At 36.6% G+C, this 26,467-nt stretch overlaps 1 protein-coding gene across 1 annotated transcript; it reads left to right on the top strand.

The window, feature by feature from the left end:
• The first annotated feature begins 466 nt into the window (after positions 1 to 466).
• On the top strand, positions 467 to 26,467 carry UHMK1 (U2AF homology motif kinase 1). Its single transcript, XM_004282029.4, has 8 exons — positions 467 to 907; positions 2,237 to 2,529; positions 3,164 to 3,355; positions 5,258 to 5,352; positions 11,954 to 12,030; positions 12,181 to 12,279; positions 15,508 to 15,596; positions 19,344 to 26,467. Exons 1-8 carry the CDS (start codon positions 640 to 642, stop codon positions 19,488 to 19,490), a joined length of 1,260 nt encoding a protein of 419 aa, XP_004282077.1. The 5' UTR covers positions 467 to 639; the 3' UTR covers positions 19,491 to 26,467.

The raw sequence follows: 26,467 nt of genomic DNA, 5'->3' as shown, positions 1-26,467 counted from the left end.
ATGCTTTTTGTTGAGGCAGCCACAGGCAAAGTAGACTAAGAGGAGACAGAGGCCTGAGCGTCCAGAATTATAGCCATTAGTGCCCATAGGTGTGGAAGTGGTGTTAAACCCTTTCCTTTAGTAACTGGGATATTTCCTCTGGGATCCCGGCTATGAGAAATGTAGGCGGGGTTTTATTTTCCTAGGTTCCCAGTGCTGAGGTGAGATGCCTCAACAAGAAAAAGGATCAGTTTTAATTCAGGTGACGTTGTGTGAAAGCGGTTTACATTGGGCCTGGAACAGTGAGAACCCAAGAAAGTTTCACAATTCTCAACCTCAGTCCCTTCCTCCAAACCTTAATTCCTCTAATCAACTCTAGACCCCGCCCCTTCTGGGCCCGCCTCCTTCAGCTTGCAGGATTGGCTCTTCCTCCATTTCCGGCTTCTGGGACCACCCCCACCCCACCCCCCCCACCCACCCCCCCCACAGCAACTACGGTTTCCGGTGTCATGGCGGCCCGAGGTCCCGGCAGTCGGTGAGGCGGCTGCAGGCCCCTCCCTGCGGAGCCGCTGGTCCGGCGGGCGGGGATGTGACCGCGGGCCCTGCCGGCCTGCCCTGGGCGTCGCGTCAGCTCCGTGTCAGCGCCCTCAGTCCGCACCGATGGCGGGATCCGGCTGCGCGTGGGGCGCGGAGCCGCCGCGGTTTCTGGAAGCCTTCGGGCGGCTGTGGCAGGTACAGAGCCGCCTGGGTAGCGGCTCCTCGGCCTCGGTGTATCGTGTGCGCTGCTGCGGCACACCCGGCTCGCCCCCCGGCGCTCTGAAGCAGTTCTTACCGCCGGGCACCACCGGGGCTGCGGCCTCGGCCGCCGAGTACGGTTTCCGCAAAGAGAGGGCGGCGCTGGAGCAGTTGCAGGGTCACAGGAACATCGGTAATAGCCGCTGTCTCCCTTCTCGTCTTGCTCAGGTCCCAGTCCAGGCATGCACCCCCTCTTGCAGCCTGGCGTTCCGTCTTCCGTCTTTTAGACTGGACAAGTGGGTCTGGCCCTGTCCTTATCACCCGGTCCAGGGCCCTTTCCCGTCCCCCTTTCACTCTGCAATACGGTGGAGTTGGTGGTCTGCTTTGGCCGTAGTAGATGCTCAATAAATTCTGTTTTGATTCAGTTCTCGTTGGAGAATGCCGCACTTATTAGCACAGAGAATTATATTCTCTAGTGAAAAGAGGCATATCTTTACTAGATTGTCATGTCTTATACGGAAATGTTTTAATCTTTGCACACCAGTGAAAAATGGGAAATATTTCTAGTACTTGTGACGTCAATGCTAATAACCCGTATAGGTGTTACTTGATACATATTTAGTATGGATTTGGGAGAAATGACTCCCAAATTTTACATAGTAGTCCTTATGGAAGTGTGAAAATTATACATAAGCACTTTATACTTTTACCCAGGTAAGACCATGTTTCATGATTCAGATATTCGGAATGTAAAATATGTGATGGTTACTGATGATTGATGTATGAAAACAGTTTTCATTGTTACTGTACCAACAGAGAGCTTAAAATTAGTAACGGCTTTGGTTAATAAAGAAATGTCTTATTTCCTGGCAAGCATGATCCATATTTAATTTGAAGGTGACCTTTTAAATATTACCATTTGGAGAAGAATTTCTTAACACTAGTGTTGCTTTTTTAGTTTTTATTTTTTTTAATTTTTTAAGGGTTGCTAAATGGTGTACATAACCCAGGTATTTAAGATGGAAATTTTTTGCAGACCTAAGGAGTTGTTGAATCTTTACAAGATTAGGTTAAAATGTCATCTTGAAAGTCTCAATCTCTCCTTTTAATATTTAGATTATAGAGTGCTATTTTGGATCAAGAAACAGTCTTCAATTTTGATTTTGCGTGTTGTGACATTTGCCGTAAGAGTACTTAGTGTTTGGATTTTTCTTTTGATCATTTTTGCTTGGCACCCTAAGTGCCTATTCACCCATCCCTGAGTGCTTGGGAAACACAATTTGAATTATTGTGCCATGTTTAATATCTTTGAATAGTAATCCGCTGTTGAAGGTCGTCTCATTTTATTAAAATAAAGTAACCCAGTTGCCCAAAAATCTTACTCATGGGAAAACTAAATTACAGTGGCTTGCTTGCTCATCAAAGTTATCCTTATCTAGACTACCCCAAATTTGTATCTACTTTAATGGTCACTTACTCGGAGTCTGGTTTTTAAAGTATTATAATTCTTTTCTTTTTCTAGTGACTTTATATGGAGTCTTTACAATCCACTTCTCTCCAAATGTGCCATCACGCTGTCTGTTGCTTGAACTCCTGGATGTCAGTGTTTCGGAATTGCTTTTATATTCCAGTCACCAGGGTTGTTCCATGTGGATGATACAGCATTGTGCCAGAGATGTTCTAGAGGCCCTTGCTTTTCTTCATCATGAGGGTTATGTCCATGCAGACCTCAAACCACGTAATATATTGTGGAGTGCCGAGAATGAATGTTTTAAACTCATTGACTTTGGACTTAGCTTCAAAGAAGGCAATCAGGTAAGACATACTTTCTCTCCCCACCCCCTCAATGGTCTAAACAAAATATTTTTAAATAACAGAGGTGATTTAGTAGAGACTTAAGAGATATTTCTCTGTAAAATACTGAAGTGCCTGGGGATGAAGCAAATAAGAATTTCATTGCCATAATCATTAAAAAGGGATATATGTTTGGGTCAGGTAGGGGGAGCTAGTACAAGAGGGCTGTGGAATTATTAAAAGTACTTTACCTACATAGAAGGCTTTTTTTTCTTTGAGCATTTGGTTAATTGCTGAATTACTGTTACTAGTGTCTTCAATGTTGGGACTCTGTCTAATGGCAGAACTCATGTGACAGTTCTGGCAAATGCTCCATTCTCCATGGTTTATCAGCTCTTTGCAGAGTGTCCTTATTTATCAGCAGTGTCTGACAGGCAAGAGAATATCTAAAGAAATGAGCAGTTGTATGGAAAGTGTACAGCTTGCCTTTGACAAGTACCCAGTTAATGAACCAAAGCATTGTGGTAGCCAAGGACTCAAAATTTTGACATTCGGTTTGGCAGTGGCTCATTGCACTTTCAGAGAGGTAAATACACTGGTTGGATGGAAAGTGGGCAGTTTTTGATTGGTTACAATATTTACTCATCTTCTTTAGGATGTAAAGTACATTCAGACAGACGGGTATCGGGCTCCGGAAGCAGAACTGCAGAATTGCTTGGCCCAGGCTGGCCTGCAGAGTGATACAGAATGTACCTCAGCTGTTGATCTGTGGAGCCTAGGAATCATTTTACTGGAAATGTTCTCAGGAATGAAACTGAAACATACAGTCAGATCTCAGGAATGGAAGGTAAACTCTACCACTGTTTTGCTTTGGGGCCCTTAATTCCAATGTAAGTGTACTCAGTTTATAGTGATTCTCTTTGAAGACACTAATTGCTTCATCTCCTCCATATTCCTCTTACTGTATTCATGTTACCTTCAATGCCATTCCTCACTCCCATAGCTACAGATGTGCTAGTGAGCATTGCGTGCTCACTGTTTTTAGCTGAGGCCTGGCGTGTCGTAAGTGCTTGAATGAATGCATTTCCCCAAAGAAGCAACAGTGATTTGTTTAGTAAGGTAGTAGTATATTCTAAAATATTACTAATATAGTACTATTCTATGAGGATTGTTAGAATGGATATTGGTTATTCTTTTACAAATGAAAACTTGGAGGCACAGATATGTAAAGCCACTAGCTCCAGATAGTACAACTGGATGTTCTAGACCTGGGCCCCCAATTCTGTCCCTCCTACTCAGAAGTTCAGTGTTCTGTCCACAGTTCCACTCTGCTTCGTGTTTATTTGTATTCTATATGTGAACTATCCTGAGAAAGTGCTGCTAATAACATTGTTTCTTTGGGAACATGGGTTCTAAGTTCCAAACCTCTGACATAGGAATTAACCTTTCACATATTCATGAGTTAGGAATTAACTACATTATGTTTTCCAACACATTGGGGCTTTAATGTTGTGATGATATCAGTATCCTTTAGGTTAGAGGTTTGATAAACAGTACAATGTTTAGGAATTATTATTGGTTTTGATATTAAACAAGTATTTTTTTGAGCATCTAATGCATAGTATGTGGCCATTATACCATACAGAGTTTTATTTCTTTTAAACCCCTAGTCATCTATACCTGGTGAAGCAGTTCTTGGAATAAATACTTTAATAGCCTAGTGGGTGTACCTAATGCTTACTTTTGGCAAAAAAAGTACTGCCATGTGAGTAAAACCAGTATCATTCTTTATCATTAGTACCCCAAACAGTCCGGTCTTTCTCTAGTGCTAATATAGATAAACGGATCAATTTTCTACATTTAGCTTTGACTAACCTTGAGCTCTTTGGACTATTTCTTCTTGAGCCAGAGCCAATCAGAACTAGATCACATTTGGGCATTTTTTTGGTGAAATTTAGAGGCATGATGTGTACTAAAGCATTCCCCATTATTTGACTCCTAGATATAAGCATCATTATTCTGTATTTTATCACTTTCTATAGAGGCAAAATTGCCGAGTATGAACATAGACTCTAAAGTTAAACCTCTAGGGTTTATATCTTCCCCCACCTCTAAGTTATTTATTTAGGTTTACTAAGCTATGGTTTACTTTCTGTAAAATGAGGATAACAGTGTTGAGGTTAAAAAAGAGATGATACCTAGTTCCTAGCATAGAGTGTGGCCTGTGGTATTAGGTGATGATGATGATATCGGGTCTTTTTACTCATGTACTCACTTCCACAGTACTCAGGGAGAAAATGTTATGTTCCACAAGGATTTAAGGTATGAATAATGTGACAGATGAAATTTTTAAATACTGTCCTGGTTTCTCTTTGATAGTTTATTTTATTTCTGTCTGAAAACCAATTGAAGACTCATCATGAAGACACTGACTCACCTAGCACACATTTACTTTCTCATTTTGCATTAAACTACATTTCTGTGTGGTTGCTTTGGTGTTTGTTTCTTTATTCATTCATCTGGTAAGTCTTCATAGAGTGTCAGGTACTGAGAATGGAGAAAAGATGTTCGTCTTCTCGAGAAGTTTTATAATAATGTACCAATCTCCTTCATTAAGATTGTAAGCTCTCAGAAGAGAGTGTTTTCTGTTGCATTTAATTTACCAAACCGTTCAGTGCTATGTGTCCAGTACTTAGTAAATACAGACTGAATTGAATAACGAAAGGAAGACTTTTCTCCGTCTTTTTAGGCAAACAGTTCTGCTATTATTGATCACATATTTGCCAGTAAAGCAGTGGTGAATGCCGCAATTCCAGCCTATCACCTAAGAGACCTTATCAAAAGGTATGTTACATGTACTTTAAGCTGGCTTTTTTTTTCTGAATGGATTTATATTATTATTTCTGGTTTGCTTAATCATGTAGAACTTTTCCTTCCTTAGAATCAAAAATCTTTAGATATTCTGTACAGTCTAGCTTCTAATAAGAAAGCAATCAAGTTGTTTTACTAAATTTATTTTCAAAGGAGTGTTCTTTTTTCCTGGTGAGTACCAGGTATTGGCCTCTTCCTAGCAGTTATTCAGTGGAAGATAGATGATGGATCACTGTACCTTGGGCCTTTCGTAGCTCTGGCAGTTCTATATATGATAGAGAATAGGTGTTTATTAACTAAAGACTAAGTTTACTTTGGACTACCAAATAAAAGTTTCAAGTAAAGTAATCATATATTATACTTTAAATAATTACCATTGAAAACTCTGGGGACAGATACAGTGTTTTTTAATTTTTAAATTGTTTTTTTTTTTTTAAATTGTTTTTTAATATAAAAATAATTCCTGTCTTTAAAAATGTAGTGACATAAAATAGCCTTTCTTTGAATTGACAAAACATGATTTCTGACAAATGGTTTAATTAAAAGGATGTGTAACCCTATTCTTAAATTTTCTCCAAACTGGCTTTTAAAGCTTCATGAAAACTGCTCATTAGTCCATTCCTTCTACCCAGGAATGTTTGTTTCTCAGAGTGAACCTACTACGGCCATTCAGATTTGGTGGCAAGTTAGTCATGCCCTTATGATAGTCGTTGTCAAACGTATTTGAGAAAGCTGGTCCACGTGACTCCTGGGCCAGGTGTTGCTCTGCAGGGTGTTCTGATTAGCGTCAGTTATTGTAAGTGAAGGTGTCTGTTTTTATCTGGCATGATTGATTGTTTTATAAATCTTGGTGTCTAAGGAAATGACACTGCGGTTTTTGATCAGAGATAATTAAATTACACATGTGTATATAATGAAATGAGTCAGGCGGTCATGGAGCTTTTTGCTTAAAGTATACAGATGTAGTGTTTTGATTTCACCCAGTTTCCCCTAGTGGTAACATCTTATGAAACTAGTACAATACCGAAATCAGGAAATTGACATTACAGTCCATGGAACTCACATCTCACCAGTTTTTTGTTTTGTTTTGTTTTTTAACGCTTCAAATCATTTAATCCCAAATTATCAGTCACAGATACCAGTTTTTAAAGGATTAAAAAAAAAGACTGCTCCCCTCAAAACATGTCCTACTACAGTAAGCAGTTCTGTAAGTTAAAAAAAAAAGTGTTTTAATAAAAGTGATAAATCATTCTATCTTTAGGATAGTTATATTCAACAAACCCACATATGCTTGATATCTGCATCTTACCTCCTAGGATCTCAAACTGTTTATTTTAGAAATAAAAACATGGGGAGAGGACAGTTCATTGTAAAATATGAAAAAGCAATGATTCAAGCATGTGAGTTTTTGCTTTATATTCCTAGCCAGAGCACAAATGACTGGATATTCTCATCAACACCAAGCTAAAAAAGAAACAAAAAACAAAACTGGAACCACCATGAAGACAACGCCACATTAAAATCTCTTTCTCTTGATACTTTCTGGCTTCCAGCTGACTGGATGAGTTTCTTCTGTAGCTGTATCATCCTCTCTGTACACTTTAATGGTTTTATCAGCTTCAGCTGTTAATAACCGACTTTCAGACTGATCAAAAGCACAAGCAAATATTCCTGACTCACTGTCCAAAGACCCAGGCTGCACTGCTGCATGAACTCTCTGGAAATTGTAGCCAGTTCTCCAGTCCCAAAGATGCATAGTGCCATTGTCAGCTTCACCAGTTTTACTTGCACTTATTTGTGTGTGTGTGTGTGTGTGTGTGTGTCTTACAAATTACAGTAGTGTTAAATAGCTGTCAGTGTCTGATTGATACTAGATATTAAATGTTGCATTTTATATTGAAAAGAGGCAGTGTAAAATTATATAACGGATTTTAGGATAGAAGTCAAATTATGTAATGGATTCTGGGATAGACTTAAAAGTCTAATTGACCTTGTTATTTAAGCTTGAGGGGTTTGGTTTTATTTTGTTTTTAATAATACTTTTTTTCCCCTTTTTTCTACAAGTAATACTAGATTTGGAAGCTATAGAAAATTGTGACAAGAAAAATAAAAATTATAAGCTCATTTTCTACTGTTCCCACTTTGGTGTATTTCTTTTCAGTATTTTTCTTCATATTTTGTTGTGTATGCATGCAAATTATTTGAACTTTTTTTTTTTTTTTGTAGACTAAAACATAGATACTGAAAACAAATGTGTAGCTTAGTGAATGCTTTGGAATACTCTTGTATCCACTATATTCAGGTTGAGAATTAGAACTTTACCAGCTACTCCTGAAGTCCTCTACGTACCCTATCCCAATCTCAAGCCCCTTGTTCCTCCCTAAAAGTAACCGCTACCCTGACTTTCATGGTTATTACTTCGTTGTTTTCGTTATAGTTTTATTACCTAAGTGTGCATTCCTAAACACTATGGTTTAGTGTTGCCCTTCTATTAAAAAAAAACAAATCCCTTTTAAGTTTCATTTACTCTAAAAGGTCCCTTTCCATCTCCTACTCTCCCTGTTCCTTTGTTTATTTGTTGAACAGCCTGGGTTGTTGACTCAGTATAGTTGTCCACAGTCTGAATTTTACAGATTGTGTTATTGTAGTATAGTCTAGCATATTTCCCTATTTTCTGTAAATTGGTAGTTGTATATTTGTATCTAGAAGGTTTTTTTTTTCCAGACTGTAGATGGTATTCTGTTTTTTTATGTCAGCACATAATGTGGTCATCTCCATTTTATGTGTTAAGAACTGTTAATACTTAGTGCCTAGATCCATGACTTTGTTAGGGGTTGTAGAGTGGTGATGTTCTTATTCTGTCATTTTCTCTTCATTTAGTTAAGACGAAATAAATGCTTGATTCTCTTGACTTGTTTTCATAATGAATTGATTCCCTGTCATCTTCCAAAGCAGACCATCCCCTTTTTGAAAGGTCAAAGTATCATAATTAACTAGTGAATTTAAATATATTTGGTATATTTCAATCCATTGCAGTTCTTATTCCTAATTGAAGCTGAAATTATCCCATCTTTGAGGAATGTGATCCTCTGCAAGTTGGTTTTGGCAGACCTTATTATCTGTAATAGTTTCATTTTTATCTGGTGTGGTAAGATGTTCCTAGTTCAAAGTACACATTTCCTGCCCCAGACCTGGAAGTAGCATTTCTCCAAGAAGCCTGGTTTCTTTTAGTAGGAAATGGTATTTTAGAAACCACAGTCTGGGTATTAGGAATACTCACTGCTACTGGAGCAGTCATTGTTTCAAGGCCTATTAAGTGGACAGAGTTCATACCGATGTTTCCAATTTAAATTCAGAACCACAGTGTTTTTACTTCTTCTGTTTTACATCTCTTTCTCTTTTCTTTTATGTCAAGAATTCTGGTTCTTAAGGACAAAGAGAATGCCAGATTACAATATTTCATAATTACTCATTTGCTTCATTCCACATTACACTAAAACAGTCTCAATCATAGTGGTATAGTAAGATTACTGAAAACAGTTGTTTTTGCATATGCTTTTCCCATTCTTCCCTCATTTGAAAAAGTTATATCTGCATTGTCAAATTATATAGCTATTACATGCTATGCACTCTGTTTTCAAGCACTCACATTTAATCTCAGTTCTATGTGTAACTAGATATTTAATGTTCATCACTGATCCTTGTGTTGATGTCTCTCTAGTCATTTTAGTTTACTGAAGCTTGTTCTCTTGATCATAGGATTAATATTCTTTGAGTTCTTACATGTTTTTTTCTTTTAACATTTTGTTTTCTTTTTTTTTTTTTTTTTTTCGGTACACGGGCCTCTCACCACCGTGGCCTCTCCCGTTGCGGAGCACAGGCTCCAGACGTGCAGGCTCAGCGGCCATGGCTTATGGGCCCAGCCACTCCACGGCATGTGGGATCCTCCCAGACTGGGGTGCAAACCCGTGTCCCCTGCATTGGCAGGCGGATCCTCAACCACTGCGCCACTAGGGAAGCCCTAACATTTTTCTTTTAAATACTGTTTTATTTATTTGTTTTATTTATTTATTTTTGGCTACGTTGGGTCTTCGTTGCTGCACGTGGTCTTTCTCTAGTTGCGGAGAGCGGGGACTACTCATTGCAGTGGCTTCAGTTGTTGCGGAGCACAGGCTCTAGGCATGTGGGCTTCAGTAGTTGTGGCGCATGGGCTTAGTTGGTCTGCGACATGTGGGATCTTCCCGGACCAGGGATCGAACACGTGTCTCCTGCATTGGCAGGCAGATTCTCAGCCTCTGTGCCACCAGGGAAGTCCCTTGCATATTAATAATAGTTAAACTGTGCTTATTATACTTGAAAGTCTGTTTACCTGGGTATAAAAATCCTTAGCAGACACTTTTCTTGAGTGTCTTAAATTACAGTTGACCCTTGAACAACATGGGTTTGAACTGCAAGAGTCCATTTATACATGGATGTTTTACAGTAGTAAATAGTATGTTACTACATGATCTGCAGTTGGTTGAATCTGCGGCTGCAGTACCGTGGATACAGAGGAACTGTGAATATGGAGGGCCAGCTATAAGTTATATGGATTTTACACTGTGGGGAGGGGGCATGCCCCTAACCCTGGAGTTGTTCAATGGTCAACTGTACTCTGTTTTCTTCTAGCATATAGTGCTGCTGTTGAAAACAGCGTGTTGATGACACTCTGTCTTTGTATTAAAAGTCACTTGGGGCTTCGCTGGTGGTGCAGTGGTTGAGAGTCCGCCTGCCGATGCAGGGGACGCGGGTTCGTGCCCTGGTCCAGGAAGATCCCACATGCCGCGGAGCGGCTGGGCCTGTGAGCCATGGCCGCTGAGCCTGCGCGTCCGGAGACTGTGCTCTGCAATGGGAGAGGCCACAACAGTGAGAGGCCTGTGTACTGCAAAAAAAAGTCGCTTGGTCTTTTGGCCTAGATGCCCTGAGGATGTCATCATTTTCTTAAAAGTCTAGTGATTTTACCAGAATAATAGATTTTGATTTTTTAGGGTCTGTATTCTCAGGAAATATGTAGTTTCAGATCTTTTTGTTTGTTTTATGAAAGTATTCTTAAGTTAGTTCTTAGTATTTGTTCCCTCGCTTTGTTTTTTTCCTTCAGGCACTCCCATTATATATATTAGATTTTCTTTGACTCTACTCAGTATTATCACTTTTTCTTGAATCTTTTTTTATTTCATTTTTTTTTATTTAAAATTTTTTTCTCCTTTCTGCCTTGTCTTTGAGACATTATCTCTTGTGTTTATTCATCCTTATGTCTCTTCTAGCTTAAGCTTATTTTATGAAATTATTTTTTCCTTTTGTTTCTCCTGAGTTCTGTTATCTGATGTTTGAAATTTTCTAATTTGATTTATGTTACTCTTTCATATCTTGTATCTTTGTAAAAAATGCCTTTAGCTCATTTGAAATGGTAGGTTATAGTGTTCACCTGTGTTGTGGTCATGTCTTTCTTGCATGCATTCGTTGTCTGAGGGCAGTTATTTTGCAGTTCTCTTTTCTTGCGTAGTAACTTTGTTATAATACTTTTCATGTGGTTCATTTTTATATGAAATACATTTTCCTAAACTTACAGAAGAAGGTGTACCTTTTCTAACTACACAGGGCTCCTTCCTCTGTTGTTTTGTGTAATTTTTTTTGAAAAAGTGTTTTTTTTTTCTTTTCCTGAGATCTCCTGGCTCTTCCCCTTCCCTGCTTTTTTCCTGGTGTCTTTGTCTCTTTCTCTCTCAATTTATTTACCCCATCAATTTGGATCCTCTTCCCAAGTTTTCTTTTCTTTGCAGGACTCTGCCCTGGAAGGGAGCTTCAGCTGGTTGGTTTTGAGAGGTTCTAGTGTCTAGATTACTTCAGCCCCCTCAGGTCTTACAGAGGACCCCTTGCATTCACTTGGAATTAGAATGTATAACCCCTGGTAGTTTCAGCTGCTTTTCTCAAATTGGCTAACTGTGCTTTCCAGTGAATACCTGTTGGTTCTTTGGGATTATTTTTTTCTCTGTTTCATCAGATTAACTGTTATTTTTGTCTGCTTCCTTCTATATACATGCCAATGTGGCGCAAGTCCTACTGCTATTGATGGTTTCTCCTAGCCTCTTGTATTTTGGAGTCTAGTGGGGTTACCTACTTTTGTTAGAGATGTTGTCCATAGATTTTTGATTTTGCTATCAAGTTGCTTTATTATTAGGGGGATTTGACAAGGCTCAAAAGTCATCTCACCTCTTTTTGTTTTTTTTTAATTGGATTACCCTAAATCTATGTCTAGCTGTTTTTCACTTAGTGTTACAGAGTGTGGATCACTTTCCCATGTTGTATTTATTAATCAAAAAGATTTTAAATTAAAATATATTATGTCTTAGGTATATATAATAATTTTTTGAACTATTTACTCGTAAATAGCATTTATTTTTTTGTAGATGAATGATTCAGTAAGTCATGCTAATATGATTAATGCTGTGGTGAACATTTAGACGTTTTTATTTTCTTTAATGGTTGCACTTTCAAAAGATTTGACAAAATTGTAAAGATACCTATTTTTGTGTTTTAGCATGCTTCATGATGATCCAAGCAGAAGAATTCCTGCTGAAATGGCATTGTGCAGCCCATTCTTTAGCATTCCTTTTGGTAAGTTGTATACATCTTTATTTTTTTCTTGGTTATTTTACAATCAAATGAGACATCAGAATTAATTTGTATTCCCAAGCTCCTTTGCCTGGTAGTCGACAGTTTATTTGGGAGAGTTTACATTTAACCATGTTATAATGAATTTAACAGCCCCTCATATTGAAGATTTGGTGATGCTTCCTACTCCAGTGCTAAGACTGCTGAATGTGCTGGATGATGATTATCTTGAGAATGAAGAAGAATATGAAGGTCAGCGTTTCCTAAATTATATTTTAATGTGTCTTTCCTAACTGTGTGGAATAGTCATACCAATTCGTAAGGTTCTCATATTTTACAAATTTATATAGTGAGGGTATTGAACTATATGATCTCTAAAGTACTCTCACTTTTGATTCCTGCTATAGATTGAATATGTCCCCCACCAAATTCATATGACAAAGCCCTAATCCCCAATGTGATAGTATTTAGAGTTGGAGACTTTAGGAGGTAATAGGGTTAGATTAGGTCTTAAACGTGGGGTCCTCATGATGGACTTAATGCCCTTTAAAAAAGAAGAGACAGGAGAGGTGTCTCTCTCCTTCCTCTCTTTTTTTTTTTTCTGTCTCTGCCATGTGAGTATACAGCAAGAAGGCAGCTGTCTACACCAGGCAACAAATCTGCCTGTACCTTGATGTTGGAATTCCAGGCTTCAGAACTATGAGAAATAAATGTCTGTTGTTTAAGCCACTCAGTCTGTGGCATTTTGTTATAGCGGTTCGAGTACACTAAAACAGTTCCTAAGGTCCTTTCAACTCTTTTACATCTCATAGGTCTTTACAAAATTAATAAAGAAGGCTATCTTTCCCAGCAACTTCTTTCTCCCTGTCTATTCTAGTCCTGCTCTAATCTTTCACTTCTCCTTTTAGCTCTCTTGTTTTGCTTTTAATAATTCATTCACTCAAGACATATTTACTGAGTATATACTTGCCACTGTGGAATTATTTCCTGACTTTAGTGTGATAGGGGAGACAGTTATATAAACAATTATAGTTTTGATAAATCTGAAGGTAGGGTAATGTACTGAGACAGAGAGGAGGTGTATTTAACACAATCTGAGTGATGCATGAATGGGCATCTCTACAGAGGTAATATCTGAGCTCTGTTAGTAATTAGAATTGCTTGACTAAAGGTTGAGGTTGAGCTAAAAGTAGCTGAAAGACATAGAGATGAGAGAAAGTGTGGCATGTTCACAGAACAGCAAATTGTTTGGTATGGCTGTATCTTAGGATATTTATTGGGGAACAATCAGTTAGAGCTAAAGAGGTAGCCAGAATACAGATATCTAATAGACTTGTTTGCTGTGTTTAAGAATTTGGACTTTAATCCCAGAGATAGTAATATTGGAATATAAACTACACAAGAGAACTTTGCATCAGGGGTAGAATAGTCCCTGGCTTCTGATAAGTACTCAATAAATATTTGTTCTTTGTTAAATGTAATAAAGAGCCATTAAAATTTAAACTAGGAGAGTGATATAGTCAAACTTGTGTTTAATAAGAGTGTTCTGGAAGCAGAGTGATGAATGGACTAAAAATCAGGACCAGGGGCTTCCCTGGTGGCGCAGTGGCTGAGAGTCCGCCTACCGATGCAGGGGACATGGGTTCACGCCCCGGTCCGGGAAGATCCCACATGCCGCGGAGCGGCTAGGCCCGTGAGCCACAACTACTGAGCCTCCGCGTACGGAGCCTGTGCTCCGCAACGGGAGAGGCCACAACAGTGAGAGGCCCGCGTACCGCAAAAAAAAAAAAAAAAAAGCAGGACCAAACATAAAAATATTAATTGCTTAGTATTAAACATTTTCTTTGTGGAAAATTAAACCATTACAGATGAAGCTAATTTTACCATACTGTCTCTTGTAAGGGTAAATCAGCTCTATGTAGTTATCTGACAAATGAAACAAACATAATTTCTTTGAATCTGTGACAGTTGTAGGAATCTCCAGTCTCTACTTTTCAGGATGCCTTTTTATCTGAAAGAATAGTCTTGCCCTCAGCATTGTTTTAATCAGGTCCTTATGGTACAGTAGTTCTAAATAATCTCGACATCTAATTCAAATTACTACTTAAGTCCTTTTTTTTTTTTTTAGGTAAGTTTGCCTTGCTAGAAATCATAAGTGTTAGGACAGCTGTCTTGTAATCTTGATGGTGGTGGGGAAGAAGTTAGATTCAGACCTTCCACTTTAGACCAAAATAAATTGCAAATCATGTACAGGTTAGAGTTTAAAGCAAAACAAAGAAGGGAGGGAGTAAAACAGGGAAAAAAGAAAAAGAAAGGAGAAAAGGAAGGAAGGATGGAAGAAGGGCAGGCAGGAAGGAGAGAATAAAGGAAAAAAGTTGAACTAAAAAATCATGGGAGATTAAAAATATATATATTCTTGGAGTGGGGAAGGCCTTTTACTAGTCTGGCACAAAACTCCGAAGAGGTAAAATTTTAATTCAACAAATTTTACCTTGCATAAACCACCAAAGACAAAATATTTACAGCTCTTATCACAGAAAGAACCCCTATAAATCAAGCCAGTAGATAATGGGTAGAGGATACAAATAGACAATTTATATGAAAGGATGTACAATATATCTCACACACATATTTCATTCTCATTTATTGAAATGTTAATACCATACTATGATATCTTTGTTACCTATTACATTGACAGTGAAGAAAATATATGAAAACCCTCCTGTGAGTGAGGTACAGGAAAACATATTCTCATACATCCCTGGAGAGAGTTTAAGTTGGTGAACCTTTATGAAAGGCAAATTGGTAACTCTAACAATTACAAATTCATATCAATTTTGACCTAGCAATTCCATTTCTAGAAAGTTAATTTAGAAATACACAAGTGAAATGAGATATGTACAAGTTTATCTATTGCAATATTGTTTATAATGGCAAAAAGCTTGGGAATAGTTTAATTATTCAGCAGTAGGACACATTAGAGAGTTTATCAACCATGTATAGAGTGAAATACTACACAGCCATAAAAACAAATGAGAAAATTTCATGTAATGATATTGAAAGATCTAAAAATGTAATGTTAATTTTAAAAAAGCAAGATTGGAACTTTTTACTTAAAGCATATATGATCATGTTTGCTTGTATAAGCTTATAAGATTTATGGAAGGATACAGAAGAAACTGATAATGTTTATTGTCTTCAGGGAGAGGAACAGAATGACATTTTGGAAAGTGGGAAGGAGACTATTTTTTTGGATTTCGAGTCACTTGAATGTATTAACTATTCAAAAAGAATTAAAATATAAAAAGAATTATTAAATGCATTGAATTTCTATTGTTCTTAACTTAAGCTTAATTTTAGAAGTTATATAAAATGACCTCATTACTTAGATATGGATTCCTGAATTCTTTAATTTAAAATATGAAAATAATGAATGCTCATTAATTACATCTGATTACTGTTGTGTTTATTAATAACCAGATGTTGTAGAAGATGTAAAAGAGGAGTGTCAAAAATATGGACCAGTGGTATCTCTGCTTGTTCCAAAAGAAAATCCTGGCAGAGGACAAGTAAGTGAATATTTTCATAATTCCAGAATGATTCAGAGGTTATTAAAATCCTGTACAAAATGTTTTAATTTTGTAGAAAGATGTACACAGAATGTTGCTAGGGATTATGAATTTTGCATTATGGCTGTTTTTATTTTCTTGTACTTTTCACTTTTTCCAAAAGTTCTATAATATGCATGTACTTTTTTATCTGTTAAAATTTGTTTTTTTAAAATATTAACCTACTTTTAAGCCATTATATACAGGCCAGCTGAATCATATGCTAATTTAGGTCAGGGTCAGCTACAGAAATATTTGGCCCAATTTTGTTCTAATTAAGTATAGTTAGGAAACCATTTAGGTTAGATTCTGATTGTAATAGAATTATCAGTGATAATTTAAACAACGAAAATACACTGGACTGAGAATCCTGAAAGCTGAGTTCCAGTTTCAACTTGACTAGTTTTGTGATGAACCATAGTTTTTTCATCTATAAAATGTATAGGCTAAAACTATGATCACAGTTTCTAAAGAAAACTCTGTATCCTAAATTAAATCTTTCTTTTATCTGTAGTTTTTTTTTATTTTTCAGAAAACAGAATATTTTTTACTCTAAGTGTTTCTCAACCTCAACACCACTAACATTGAGCTGGATAATTCTTTGTTGGGGGAGCTGTCATGTACATTATAGGATGTTTAGCAGCATTCCTGGCCTCTACTCACTAGATGCCCTCCCTCCACCCTCCTCCTCAGTTGTGACATCAAAAATGTCTCTAGACAGTGCCAAATGTCCCCTGGTGGGTGAAATCACTTCTGGTTGTAGATTTTGTTTTTCATGGTTCAATATTATGAAAATTCTTGGCAACTGAAAAAAAAAACAAAAGAAATCTCACTCTAGTCTTAGTGAAAAGTTATTGCCAGTCTAGTAATAACGGCACTTACCTCATTCAGTGTCAGGAACATACTGAATACATCATTGCTGCTTATTTATTCAACCAGTATTTATTGAGCATCTGTTATTTTCTAGGCACTGGGATACAACAGTGATCAAAACATAAAAGAATATATAGTGAAAAGTGCTATGGGGAAAAAGAGATTGGAGAAGAGATTTAAAGAGTGCTGTGGAGGGGTGGATTGCAGTTTTAAATAGGCAGGTGAGGAAGCACTAGTGGATTACACTTGAGTCAAAATTTGAAGGAGGTAAGGAAGAGAATTTCAGCAAAGAGAACAGCAAGTTCCAAGGCCCTGAGTATGCCTGGTAGGTTTGAGGAGGTCAGTGTGGCTATGCAGAGTGAGAAAAATGGGGAGTAGTGGGAGATTAGATCAAGGAAGTATGGGAGTGTAAGGGACAAATCAAGTAGAGTGAGCCTTGTAGGCCTTTGAGATAACGTTGGCTTTTACTCTGAATGAGAAGGGAAGGTATTGGAAGATTTTGAATTGAGGACTAATGTGATCTGACTCGATATTAATCTGAGTGGTCAAAATAGAATGGGAAACACAGCATAGAGAAACAGTGGGAGTATTTTCAGGGGGGAAGTATCCATCTTTAAGATGATATGAAAAAAATAAGTCTTTATGAGCAAGAAGACATTTGCTTTATCACCAAAAGAAATAAGAAGCTTCTACTGATATTCACTGGAGAGTGAAAGCAACTTTTGATAAACTCTTAGAATCACAGATTTAACTTCCTTGGGTTATTGAAAATGTCTGTTGCCTAGTTGGTAAAGCCAGTTTGACTATTTCAGTTCAAATTAACATGTTATTTTTTTTAAGGAATATTAAAAAAATACTGGAAAGTAGACTATGGGATGCATCTTACAATTATAAAAGTGGTCAAGATTAAAATGATAGAACTCTAATATAATTATTTAATTACATAGTAAGTTATAAAATATGTTTCCTCTTTATTTAGTTCAGAATTATATAATGTGTAAAATTATAGGTTATCTATGAAGCAAGGAATCTGATAGAAAGCTTGGTATTCCTTCTATAATTGCATGTCTACTCATTTATTGAACTTTGGTGTATGGATTTTGGAGTAATTATGAATCAATTTTAAAAAGTCAGAAAGAGCTTCATTTTTCTCACTGGACATCATGTAATCTTCCTTTTGTATTTAGTGAAAAAGTATGTATTGCTAGAAACTACAGCTAAGCACATTTTTTTTGGTAAGAAAAGGAGATATAAAATATTAAGTATATCTAAGGTGAAAAGATGAGCATCAATTTTTAGCGCTGGATGGTCTCTACTTTGTGTTCAAGAGTAATGCATAGCTTAAAATGTCATAGAATGGAAGAGACAAAATCAGTTCTACCTGTCAATTTTACAATAAATATGAATTCAGAAAATCCCATCACAGGCCAAAATATCCTAGGTCTAATGTCACACATCATCCTTAACAGAAATATTTGCATGAGACAGGGAGTGACCAGTCATAGGCAGGGCATGGAGCTTTGTTTATCAATGAAGAAACAGTCCATTAAAAAAAGTACTGTATTTGAAATTGCTTCTTTTTATGCCCTGAAGGTTTTTATGCCATTTGGTAATAACTTTGCTTCGTCAGCTGGGAAAAGGGCTCCTATGAAAGGGGAAATGAAAAGGAATAACCTGCCTGAACTTCTAGGTAGATCCAGTTTTAGGAAAAGGTACAAATGAAAGTTAAGAATTTGGAAGTTGATGTCCTTAAAACTGTCTATTCTTGCTTCCACTTTGAAAGTCTCTGAGTGTCCTAGGATGCTCGCACCTCAGTTTGAAGAATATATATATATATATATATATTCATATATATATATATATATATATTTTTTTTTTTTTTTTTTTTTTGCGGTACGCGGGCCTCTCACCGTTGTGACCTCTCCCGTTGTGGAGCACAGGCTCCGGACGCGCAGGCTCAGCGGCCATGGCTCATGGGCCCAGCCGCTCTGCGGCATGTGGGATGTGGGATCTTCCTGGACCGGGGCACGAACCCGCGTCCCCTGCATTGGCAGGCGAACTCTCAACCACTGTGCCACCGGTGAAGCCCTGAGAATATCGATGTAACAAATGAGGCATACAACTGAGGAGGGAAGGCAGTTCTTTCCCTGGCTCACGTATTTACGGGTAACTGAGGACAAGTCATTTCAAGTCATGTCGCCTCCCTGTAACTTTTGCTTTAGATCATCAGAAAGAACTAATAAATTATTATGCTATTTCGTTTACCTATGGGAAAGGAAATTACCTAGTTTTAAACCTCTTCCTTGCTATAGTTGTGGCTTCTGCAAATCATCTTTGAGACACTGTCAAAATGTCATTGTTCTCTGGGCTGTTCAGCCCTGTCTTCAGCAAATGTCTAGCACTATTCAGCACTCTTTTATGAACCTGACAAAAGGATGTATGTTTTGATGGAATTTTTCAGAATTGAAATGAGTTCTAAGGAAGTATTCTAAACTTTGCTGTTCAAAAATGTGGTCCCTGGACCAGCAGCATTGGCATCACCTGGAAGTCTGTTTAGAAATGCAGAGACTCAGGCCCCACCTTAGATCTACTGAAGTAGAATCTGCATTGTAACAAGGTCCCCAAGTGATTCATATATTTATATATATATATATATGTATGTATATATATATGTGTGTGTGTGTGTATATATATGTATGTATATATGTGTGTGTATATATATACACACACACACACACATATATATACACACACACACATTAAAGTTGGAGAAGCACTGTTCTAAAACAATGTTGATAAAAATGAAGTTACTTTGTTTTCTCTGTCCTCTTACAGGTCTTTGTTGAGTATGCAAATGCTGGTGATTCCAAAGCTGCTCAGAAATTACTGACTGGAAGGATGTTTGATGGGAAATTTGTTGTGGCTACATTTTACCCACTGAGTGCCTACAAGAGGGGATATCTGTATCAAACTTTGCTTTAATCAGTAACCTAAGGACTATTTCCTGTTTCTCCTCTTCTGTTTCCTGGGTTATTGTATTCTACATCTGAATGCAGAAGTACCCCCTTATAATTTTAAGGGAATACTTTGTATATTTATTCCATCCTACCGACGTGTAGCCATTGCTCAAGCAGTGACTGCATTGCAGACATTTGGCACTGAGTAGGACAAGACCTCTCAGCTATACATTGAGGGGTTTTAGAGCATCCATGTGGGCAACCTATTTTTGTGCAGTAGGGCAAGTGCTGCTCTCCAGTACGTAACCTAAAAAGATATTAACTCTTTCATGTGATCATGAAGCAAGGATGAATAATATCATGTTGTAGTGAATATTATGAACAAATTTGTTAGAGTTGGTGACATCACTTACAGATTATTCCTTTATGTTGTCAGAGGGGTCTTCCTTATTGATATCTGTAGTTGGCACTGGATGCTCTCAGTAATGTTAAGTAATCGTTAAGCAGCAATTCCCTACTGTGTTCTTAACACTGAGTTATGAATTTTTTTAAAGGAGTACTGTAGTACTGAATATTCCTTTAAAGAAACTGCAGTGAGCCTATCTACATTTTTTTTTAATTAAGGCTTTTAAAATAGGAAGCTAATGCTTGATCTTGCACAATTTTTATGTCCGGTATGTATGCTCGAGTGAGTGTGCAGGTGTGAAAGATTAGAGAAAATTTGAGTAACTTTCTTTATAGTGTGAATCTTGTGAATTAATACAGTCTATGCCCATCTCCTCCCTACCTGTTTAATATCTGTAAGATTTAGGATACAAGTTTTTTGGGAGTCGGTCTGTCTGATAGAGTGAAATGAGAAAATAGTTCATTCCTGAGAGGCCCAGAACACACAAATCTAAACTGGGTTACATTGAAACTCTCTTAAAGTGAGAAAACTCTTGTAAAAGTTTTGGTACACATAAATTGCCCCTTTTTTCAGTCTGCTTTAGACCCTGCATTAGCTCATCTGTTTTGTACTGAATCTTCTAGTATCACTGTAAAATTTCTCAAGATAGAGTTCTGTCTACTATGATGAAAAATTGACTTGGGTCAGAAAGAAAGAATTAGTTGTTCAGCGAAGGGAAAAGGAAAAAAAATAGGCAAAGGGTGCATAGTCAAGGATTATTTGTTTCTTTCTTTCTCTCTCTCATCTCCCTCCCACTCCTTCTTTTCCTCTTCCCCCATTCTTTACCTCTATCCTTAGCTGAAGAGACGTTAGAGGAAAGCATCCTAGGTGGTCAGGTGATCAGACTTCTGATTACAAGGAAGTTAAGAAAGGTGTAGCTATAATAAGGTAGAAATAGAAAAGAAGAAAAACTTACGAAGAATTCTTAAAAAGATTCATAGCAATCTAATGTGTCCCCCAGTAGAGGAAACTAGTATTCGTGAGTTCACGGGCACAGGTTGACTACATGGTTTCAGGAATTATAATTATGGATTCCTCCCACTTTACAGTAGATTGTCTTCAAAGGTTTAAATCTTAGGAAACCTTTATAAAGCACTGATTATACAAAAAAAGAAAGGTATACAGGTTATGAATTTTTTGTTTTCTTAACTAAATGAAAATGTTATTTATTTATTTATTTTCCTAAGGAAAAAGCTTTTATATCTTTCCCTGCTGGAAGCCTCCTCATATAGTCTTTCCTTGTGTGTGCCATGCAGGTTATTGAGAGCCCAATTAAGAATTTACGTCTCAGAGGATGAATTATTTTACCCTATTCAGACAATTACCATTTGATATTTTAGTTATTCACAGTTACCTAATTATTCAGGACTCTCCTTAATATTTGTTATGAAGCCAAATTTGGTATAATGCATTGCCAAAAGATCTGTGGCGTGGCGCCCAAGGGAGAACTGTAGAGTAAGCTAATATGTGCCCTTAGAAGGAAGAGCTATTATTTTTCATTTTGGCCTTTTCAGAGGTTGATTAGCTGGTTTGGTTTCAAATAAAAATTCAAGAGAGTATTGTGGAGACCAAAGCTTTCCTAAAACATAACCGTTTGGATGGTAGCAGCTTCCATGGTGATTAAAAACACCAGGTCTTTCCATACATACGGATGAACACAGAATGCAAATGAATTCATTTTAAGGGCAAGTATTCTAGGTTAGCACATATACCTTTCTCATTCTCCCTCCCCCGACTACCACCAAAAAGAAAAATCCTTACAAATAAACTGCAGGTAGGCTTCTAAGCTTAATGTTGCAGTATGCTGCTAACATCTTGATGCTGAATTTCACAGCATTCTTTGATCGTCTTCTTATTGCTGATGTATTCATGCGTATATGTAGTGTTTAACACTGTAGAATTTTATTATAGAAGATGCTAACTAGATTTTAAGGGAGCTGAGGGAATAATTGATAAGCCTAAGTAACCATGCATCGAATTAAATATTTTATATTTAAGCCACAAAATTGAATGGAGGTGCCTCCTTTGATTTAAATTGTTATTTTATAGCTCTTAGCCCATTACTACCAAAGATGACATTTGCAGATTCTCCCTCCCTCTTCTGATATTATAAGAAGTTTAATCTTGTTATCTTTTTTAAACCTGAACCAAATATTGAATGATGCAATTTTCATGATCCTTTAGGATGAAATATATACACAGAGATTTTGATTCCTTGAAGTTTTAAAGACAGAAATTTTCTTTTTGAGAGGTAGGGTAAACATGTGAGGGTTCATGTCACTTAACCCCTACCATTTTGGGAAAATTTTATCTCAGGTAGTTTTTCTTTCCCTAAATTAATGTCTGTGCTTCCTTCCCTCTTGCCTTCCAGTTTCTTCCTTATTCCATGGTATTTTCATGGTACATTTTTGTCCCAGAAAAGGCATGTAAATTGATAATTCTATAGGAAATCTTTGGTTCTTTGGAAACATATTTGGAGGAGGTCGCTAGTTGGCTACTTTCAAAACTTTAATGCTGTATTTAGAGAAGAATAAGTAGAGTTGGACACCTCAGTGAAAGATAGCACTGCTAAAAGAAACTATTTGCTGCATTTTAAAGGAGTAACAAAATGAGCCTCTTACAATAAGAGATTGCATTTATTATTACTGAATGTCTTCCTTGTTTTGTGGCCATCAGTATAGAAACTCTTCAGAGAAAAATTCCCTCTCTGCTATTCCTTGAGCCAATACTAGGCTTCTTTTAGAACAAAACCATAAATATAGTTTTACTCATCCTTCTCCCTGTTTTCATTGAGACAAGTATTGCCTTCTTTTTGGTATTCCAGCTGCTAAATAAAGAGGGCTGAGCTATGTTAAATTAACCTTTTTAAAAAATCTCTCAATTCTTATTTAACTTGCCTTCTAGATTCATATTGCTGAACTTATATTTTAACCTTTGAACAAATTTATTATAAGGAATGCTGCCAGAAAGAGTGCTGCCATGTAAAGGAAGTTGAAGAAACTATGAGCATAAGGTTTGTTTCTGTCTTAGTACACTGGGCTTTCACCCTGGTAAGGGAATCAGTTACCTTTATGGAATAAATTATAGTCAGAGTTACAATACTCAGATGCTGTTTTATGGCTCACTTGAGTTATTTCTCAAATGCAGGTAACTGGCATTTTGGCATCATTATTTTTTAGACTTATATTCTGACCTTATAAAATTAGGCCTATCTTACCTAATTTCTACTATTATACTTGGCAGCATGACATTTTATTTTTTATAGTTTAATGAAAATCAGCACCATAGTAACTGATGATAAGTATGATAACATAGTTACTGGGTGAGGGAGTGAGGGAGACACTCAGTAACCACGTGTTTTACCTGGACTTTTATGCAAAGGTACGTGCTAGGTGGCTTTATTCAGATAAGTGTAGAGATGGAATTGCATCATGACTTTTAGTCTGGTGGATGTGTAGACAGTCAAAGATTTAAGCAAGTGCCTTGTGTTTCCTGGAAAATATTAAAACTCATTTGGGTGAAAGCTTCCCAAATGATGATAATTATTGCTCCTTTGCCTTTTCCTTGGAATAACTTTTGGATTGAGTCACTTAATATAAAACTCCAAAATTGCCTGGGTTTGCCTTTTTTTATATGTGTAAAACTATTCATATTTGATTTTTTCCCCCCAATATTACACATAATGGAAAGCCAGAGTTATCTGGCAGAATCAAATTCTTCCTTGGATCTAGTTCCATTTTTAATATTAGGTTCCTTCTTCAAATCTTATTACTCTAGCTCTGATAAAATTTATTTATTTCTTGTCAAGTGTGGTCACAATACAGACCAGCCTTTGGTCACAATTAGCTCAAAAGAATTTCCATTTCTTCTTAAGGTGCTCAATAAATCACCTTTACTTTGAGATGTTAGCCTTTTCAGGTTAGTATTACTTTCTGGCTTTCTCAATGAATATAAGACTGTTGAATCTCTATGATATGGAATTCATCTGAGCCTCTTATGGTATATTTGGGTAAGTTATATTTTCTTAGTTATAGAGGAACATGGATGTTTTAGTTTTTGAAGTACCCCAAATTTTAAAGATTTTGTTTTGTGTTAGGTTAGCTGCTTCTCTACCTGACACCACAGGGTGTATCATGTTTGTTATCTTAGCCACCTCCCCTTCTCCAGTGTCTTTCACTGCTTTTTAAATTCACACAGTGAATGACCAATAGATTTACACACTGACATGCAACTGACAAGTACTTATGGATATTTAAGAAGGTAAACAATTTTAACTGTTTTTCCTGCAATTTTATAGGAGAAATGGGCTGTAAAAGAAATATCTATAAACCAGAGAGCATTTAGGAAATTGTTTATTTTATAGGTAGTCATGAAGGTGATCTTCAGGATATCAGATGTATAGTTTACACAATCTTTGTTCTCCTGATATGAAGTTTTTATTCATTTTCCTACAACTCAGCACTTTTGTTGTCCCTTATACTGTTTAGAACGATTAATGTTTTATTTGCTTTATTTGTGCTTTTCAGAGAGTTGTCATAATCATGGCAGTTATGTTTGTGACACCATAAATGCTGGAATTCATGGGAAATCTATCAAATGATTGCCTGAGTGTTATTTCCCTGAGTAGCTGTCACAATATCCTAAAGAAAATTGATTTTGTTTTTGAAAGTCATGTATGTTTTATGACCTAGCTTTGTGGTATTTTAATTTAAAAGCAAAGAGAAGCTTTGTGTCTTATTTTGCCTTATATGACTGTTGATCCTTGTTGTGTTGTGCAGAAAAGAGCTTCTTTTGCTATACTACCTTGTATAATGAAAATAAGTCACATTCTGAAGGAAAAAAACCCCAAAACTGGAATTGTCAAAATTTTTGTTCCTTTTTGGGAAACCCTTATGTAAACATCAGAGCTATTTGTTATCATAAACTCTTGATTGTCAGCAAGAGAATTATTCATAGTCACTTCTATCCCAGGGTGGAATTGCCTTCCCCTTCTAAGCTCTCTCCTTAATAGTATTCATGATGTCAGGACAGTGAGTGTGTAAAAGCAAATGTAGCGAGGTGTTCTAAATCACACATCCAAAATCATGCATTTGTGGTCTAAGAAGTCTTTTCAGTTATTTGAATTATCTATAGCTGTGTTATTTTATTAGCATGAGTTGTCAGAAGTCTGCCAAATTTAAGAGTTAAGAAGAGAAAGGTAAGTAATAAAAATAGATGAGGGGAGGAAAATAGCTTCCTTATTGGTGTTATTAATTGTTCATATAGTTTATGACCTAAAAATGATATTTATTTTTAAAAATCCAGGTTTGGTACCTGTAACATAGAAATGTTGCTGTTTCTACACATTCCTCATCATTGTTTCCCCAGAAAATTATTTTAAGAGTGTATGAGATCAGACTAAATATCCATATTCAGTTTGGTCTAATTTTTTAAAATACATATTTAAGTTAAACTCCATCTTTTGTGTATTTGGTATACATCAACACTTATGCAAATCAAGGATCAGAAAGAAACGGGATTAGCCATCTCCTTATTTCCCTTTGCACAGTGGGTACAGTGGGTGGCATTAGTATGCACTAGCTGCAGTGTTATAGCACCTTATGAAGTAAATAGTGTTTATTATAATAAAAAAAAAGTTAAGCTGCATCTCTGTATAATATTTACTTTGCAGAGTGTAAAGCTGTCATATCTTTTTCCAGTAGGATTTAACTCCTTCATTCTTAATTTTTTTGAAAAAAAAAATCTTCAGTAATTTAACATTCCTTTATATCCTCTTAACAGTGGCAAATCTGGGGTAGAAGGGATTTTTTTTTCCCCCAAAGGGCTCCATCTTTGTTATCTTTTGGTCACTCTTTGAAATCCAGTTATGATTAATAGATTTTTAACAGTTTATGGCTTCCCATATCAGCACTGGAGTGGCTGGTTGTGAATATTAAAACCTACTACTATTTTCCCTCAATAACATGTAATTGCTATGTTTTTGATTAGAAGATATGGTTAGAAAAAATGTGAACGATCACTTAAACCAAAGCCAGTTATAAGGAGTATTCTCTCCTGTTGGTTTACCTTCACCTCAGAACTACAAGAATATTACAGTACATAGTGCATAGTTGTCTGTAACATTTCTGCCAGTTGTTTCAATAGCGTATTGGTCTTGGCATTTCTTGGCACTATGGTTCTCTGTTCTTGGTGATGTCTTACTATTTTGTGATTTTTTTTTTTAATAACTAAGTGGGACTATAAATGTAGATGTGTATCAGTACCAAGAAGTTCTTTTCTCAAATCCCTATATTTCTGATTTCAAGTCTTTTAAACCTGTTTTTTCTTGCTGAGTAGCAAAGAACTTTTATTTTCCACTTTCCTATATACCTAAAAAGTATGGACACTGCGTTTCAATTAATTGTACTGCATATAGTTTTTTGCTGCAAACGTTATCTGTAAACACAATTGCCTTGTTCAGTTTTGTTGTAAACTGACTTACCATAAGATGCACTGTTGATACGCTTTCTGATGTGTGTTTGTTTGATAAGGGTGATAAAATAAAGCTTAAAAATAAA

The sequence above is a fragment of the Orcinus orca genome, chromosome 1 (assembly GCF_937001465.1).
Source record: "Orcinus orca chromosome 1, mOrcOrc1.1, whole genome shotgun sequence".
Lineage (NCBI taxonomy): Eukaryota > Metazoa > Chordata > Mammalia > Artiodactyla > Delphinidae > Orcinus > Orcinus orca.
Note: the sequence above shows the minus strand (reverse complement) of the source record. Positions and strands in the feature narration are given on the sequence as shown.